Source organism: Plectrocnemia conspersa, unplaced genomic scaffold (assembly GCF_051122295.1).
Source record: "Plectrocnemia conspersa isolate PC_06_02 unplaced genomic scaffold, ASM5112229v1 ptg000028l, whole genome shotgun sequence".
Classification (NCBI taxonomy): Eukaryota; Metazoa; Arthropoda; class Insecta; order Trichoptera; family Polycentropodidae; genus Plectrocnemia; species Plectrocnemia conspersa.
In genome coordinates this window covers 77,501-82,500 of record NW_028277192.1, presented here as the reverse complement: position 1 = coordinate 82,500, position 5,000 = coordinate 77,501, and the positions used below count along the sequence as shown (strand labels likewise).

Genomic DNA, 5,000 nt, shown 5'->3' with positions numbered 1-5,000 from the left:
TGCAGTTCCGGAACCCGGCAGCGGAACCGAATTAAAAATCGTTCCCTCTCACGAGTGCGTTCGTCGGGGTGACCCAAAGTGGCCTGAAGACGCCGACGGGAGGTCCGGAGAGAGTTATCTTTTCTGCCTGAGCGTTCGAGCGCCCTGGAATCCTATAGCGGGGAGATAGGGCTCGGAGCGCGAAGAGCATCGCCGATGCGGCGGTGTCCGGATCGGCCCCTCGGACCTTGAAAATTCAGGTGAGGGCAACGCGGAGATGTCGCGCCGGCTCGTACCCATATCCGCAGCAGGTCTCCAAGGTGAAGAGCCTCTAGCCGATAGAATAATGTAGGTAAGGGAACGACGGGTTCCCGGGTGCTCCCACCCGCATCCTCAGGTTGTGTATAAGCCCTTACCTATCGGCTCTTTTGCAACCCTAGCACTGAGCACAACCGCTTCCCATCGGCAAGCCGATGGTCCGCTTCCACGTCTCGGCCGGAGTCGTCCCGATGGACGACTGCGACCGGTGTCCCGGTCCGGAGCTACTGATGGTCTCCCGGCATCACTATCTTTTGTTGGAGACGGAGGAAGGATAAGAACCGGTTAGGTAAAGGCAACGGGGGGGTCGTGCTCCGCTGTCTTTGTGTCTCTAGGAAGAGATGTGTGTGTTGGTAGCGCGCTGTCGCGCTCGCGTGTTCGATTGTACGCTGCAGAAGGCAGACTGTATCCGAATTTCGTGTAACGGGGGAGGCTCGCTCTTTGCATTGCGAGCCCCGCCCCTGTCGTCGTTTTTGTGGCGAGGTGCGTCCGTCGTGTTCTGATGTGTCGTCTTGTTTAGTCAGCTAGTGACGCGTGTATTTGTGTAGAGTTTAAGACTCTGAGGCTGTGGAGAAGTGTCATTGGTTATTTATGTGGTGTCGTCTCACGTACGGCTGCACCTGTTCTGAAACTAATTGGGTTTTGGTTTGGTTAACATATTATTATTTTGCTATGTTAATAATTAAGCTAGTATTGTTAAAGGGCGTTGTTAGTTGGCGAGCGTCGCGCGTCAGGTCGTTGTCGAAATCCGGCGCGCGAGCTGAGGTTTTTAGTAATTGTACCTAGACTTTTTAGGGAAGAAAGATTCTCTAATTGTTGGCGATGGGCGCCCGCCCTACGGAGGACGGACGTCTTCTCGGCAGGCGTATGCCTTGCAAAACTTGCGGAACGATTCGAAGTTCTTCTTTGTGGCCACCATGTCTCTGTGAGTCGGAGGGCCCTCTTCTTTGAGCTCTAGGGCCGCGAATAGCGCGGCTCTTTCACCTTCGAGCTTCGGGCACTCCCACAGGACGTGCTCGGAATCCTGGACGTCGTCTCCGCACGGGCATCCTTTTTCGGCGCTAAACCCAAAGCGGTTTTGGTAAGCCCGGAATGCTCCGTGTCCTGTCAAGAATTGGGTGGTTTCGAAGTCCGGTGTCAGCCAGTGTCTCTTCAGCCGCTCGGCAATTTCCGGAAGGAACCTGTATGTCAGCCTGCCGGTGTCGGCAAGCCTCCATCTTTCCTGCCACGCTTCGAGCACCACCGCCCTCCCGAGTCTCTTGATCAGGGCCAACCTGGCTGCGGGGGTGGGCTCTCCGCCTGGAGGAGTCAATTTTCTCCCGTCGATCTCGGCATCTCTGCCTTGTTTAAGATGGAACACGGCGGCCTTGTACTGCGCCGTGAGGTCGATGGGCTCGACCCCGGCGAGCGTGAGGAGCGCCGCGTTCGGAGCAGTTTTATATGCTGTGGTCGTGAAGCGTAACGGGGCGGTCTGAGTCCTCAGCAGCAATCTCTGAGGGAGACCCTTTGCCGCTTTTGCGGCCCATGCGCTCGCGGCGTACGTGACGATGGGGACGTAGATGGCCTTGTACATGACCACCCGCGCCCTGAAGTTGAGGCCCCAGCTGAGGCCTCCCAACCTCGCGATCTTGCCTAAGGCGTCGCGGCTTTTTTGTGCGACGTGCCGAATGTGCACGTCGGGATTGAAGTTTTGGCGGATTTGCACGCCCAAGTAGCGTGCAGATTGGACAATTTTAATTTTATGGCCGTCCATGTGGACACGAGGTGTGCTCGTCAGGTTCCCCTTGAGGAAAACTGCTTCAGTTTTGTGAGGGGCGAAGGAGAGTTTGTTCTCCGCGCCCCACGTGTGGACGGCGGCGAGAGCGAAATTCGCTTTCTCCGCCATTTCTCTCCCGGAGTCGGCTCGGATGAGGAGCAGCAAATCGTCGGCGTATGCGATCAGTTCGCATCGCGACGGAAGTGCGACGTTGAGGACGTCGTCGAATAGTACGTTCCATAGGAATGGCCCCAGGACAGAGCCCTGAGGACATCCTCTTTCCAGATTTTTCCACACGAGCGACGCGCCGGCGTCTATTACGACGCGACGGTCGGACAGGTATGACCTTATGACCTTGAGGAGGTCAGAGGGTATCCTCTTGTTTCGAAGCTTTTCTACTATTCCTGGCCACCAAGCGTTGTCGAAGGCCCCCGAGATGTCGAGGAGCACTCCGACGACGTAACGTTCCGAGGACTGCTCTGTAGCACTTTTAGCGTAGTTAATCGCGTCCTCGGTGCCCCTACCGGGGCGGAACCCATATTGTCTGGAAGACAGGGCGAATGCACCTTGTTTAAGATGCTCTTCGAGTCTCTGGCAAATGACTTTCTCGAAGAGCTTGCCTATGGTTGAGAGAAGCGTGATCGGTCGGTACGCCTTTGGGTTTGTCCTGTCCCTGTTCCCGGGTTTAGTGAGAATCACCATCTTCCCTAGCTTCCAACAGCTCGGAAAGACTCCCGCGGAACGGCACTCCTCGAAAACGATTTTGATGACCGGTCCTACTGTCTCCCAACATTTTTTAATTATCGTGGTGGTCACGCAGTCGAGGCCCGGGGCCGTGCCCTCTCGCGTGCGCTTGAGGGCCTCCTCGATCTCGAGCCGCGTGATCGGGTCCGATTGTCGGGTGTCGACCTCCTCTCGTAGTCGCCGTCTGATCGCGCTTTGTGCGACCGTGTCTTCTTCCGTTCGGTCCTCGGGCAGCAGTGCCTCTAGGACGTTCACCGCTGCCTGCCGCGAGTCGATTGCGCAAATTCCATTTCTGTCCTTCACGTCTGCTAGCGAGATCGCCGCTCTGCTGCTCATCTTAACGCAGCGGTATGGGCCACCCCACGTGTTCTCGGCGCTCTCTCGTTCAACGAAATTCCTCCAGTGGGTTCTTTTAGCCGTTCTTATTAGGGATTTATATTTATTTATTTTTTCCCTCATTTCTCGCTTTATTGCCCTGAAGGGGTCGTCTTTCGGGGTTTCAGCCGTGATCGTCCTCGACCCTCGGGCCTTCACCGCCGCTGCGTAGGGGCGGTGAGCTCGGTTGGCCTTTTTACGGGCCTCCGTGAGGGCCGGGGTCCACCAGCTCGGTAGAGATTTGCGTGGGGGCTGGGGCTTGCTTCTGGGCAGATTTGTTTCGGCGGCTGCGATTATAGCCGTTTGGAGCGCCTCGGCGCAGGCTTCGGGGCCAGGCCGGAGCGTCCTCGCGGCTCTGTCGAGCTCCGTCTGCAGGTCTCTCGCTAGGTTTTCCCAGTTCGCTTTCGCGATTCGGAATCGTCCGGGGAGGGCTGCGCGTCCTTTTGTTCGCGAGGTTTCTGTCTTCTCGCTTCGCTCGCGGCAGATTCTCATGGTGATGAGTCTGTGGTCCGAGAGGCACGCTTCCGTGTGAATCTTCCAGTCTGCTAGTTTGAGGTGCGATCCGAGGCTGTAGAAGGTCGCGTCTGGTGTTGATTCTCCGGTCGGGCCGTAGTAACTACATTCGGAGGGGCCCTCGCTCGTCGCGACCGTGAGGCCGCTGGCGATTACGAAGTCCTCCATCTGCCGGTTCACTACTGAGTTTTTATTGTACTTCTTTTCGTCTGGATCGCCCCAGATTGTCGAGTGTGCGTTGAAGTCTCCTCCGATTATGACGTGTCTTCCCCTGAGGGCGTTTAGTGTCGTCGTGAGGCCGTCTATGTGTGTGCCGATGCAGTCCCCGAATCGAAAGTATGCCGATATTGCATACATGTCGACTCCCTCCGCTGAAAGATGGACGACCGCGCGACACTCGTTCGACAGTTGCGTCAAAAGAGTGACTCGCAGCGCCGGGTTTAAGACGGCTATCGAGGCTCCCGCGGGTTGAATCTCAAAGATCCTGGCCCGCGCGCCGACTCCAGTCGTTTTCCCCATCCAGATGTATGGTTCTTGTATGAGGGCTACATCGGTTTTGTGTTTCGTTATATTTGCTTCAAATTCCGCCATCGCGTCCTTACAATGGTGGAGATTTTGTTGGGCGATCCTGACGTCCTTAAGATTGATTTGTGGGCTATCCATTTGTGTTTGAGAGTTCCCTCGCGAGCGCGGCCTTATAGGCCGGGCAAGTCCGGTCTCCGACCTTGTGGGCTGGAGATTCGTGCTGTCGTCTCAGTCGGCAGCAGGTGGCGCAGTTGGTCGGCTTGTCCCTATTGGGGCATTCGCCGGCCTCGTGGGCGGTTCCACCGCACCAGTTACAGGAGGCTTTTTCAGCCCTGCACCTGGTCATCGTGTGCCCGTATAGTTGGCACCGGTAGCAGCGAACCACTCTGATGTGGTCCCGGATTCGATGAGCGGAGTATCCAAGATACACCGTGTCTCTGGACACGAGCTCTTTGTGGATGCTGGGTGGCAGGGAGACGACGGCGTGCGTGCGATCCTTAGCACGCGTGTTTAGTCTAGTGACTACGGAGGAGTTCTGAAGGAACTCCTCTTTGCTGATTCCCGATTCTATGTTCTGTTCGTAAAGCGAACTCATTATTTCTTCGTTTGTTTCATTTCTGAACGTGTCGTGAATTATCACTCGCGGATTCTTAAGTCCGCGGAGTGACGCCTTTAGGCCCGCTTTTTCGAGAGTCGGGTTTAGGTCAATTAGCTTTTCAGCTTCGCATCTGTCCTTGATGAGGACGCACGCCGTGTTTCCTGCAGCAGGAAAAATTCCTCTTACGTGCAG

General features: G+C 56.2%; 1 protein-coding gene and 1 pseudogene across 1 annotated transcript in view; one reads left to right on the top strand and one right to left on the bottom strand.

Moving 5' to 3' along the window:
* The window catches only part of LOC148225788 (large subunit ribosomal RNA), a 2,607-nt pseudogene extending 2,165 nt beyond the window's left edge, over window positions 1–442 (top strand).
* Window positions 333–5,000, bottom strand: part of LOC148225787 (uncharacterized) — a 5,265-nt gene continuing 597 nt past the window's right edge. The window contains exon 1 of the mRNA XM_088204981.1: window positions 333–5,000. This exon is cut by the window's right edge and continues 597 nt beyond it. Within this exon, the coding sequence (XP_088061107.1) occupies window positions 4,341–5,000 (660 nt within the window). The 3' untranslated portion in view covers window positions 333–4,340.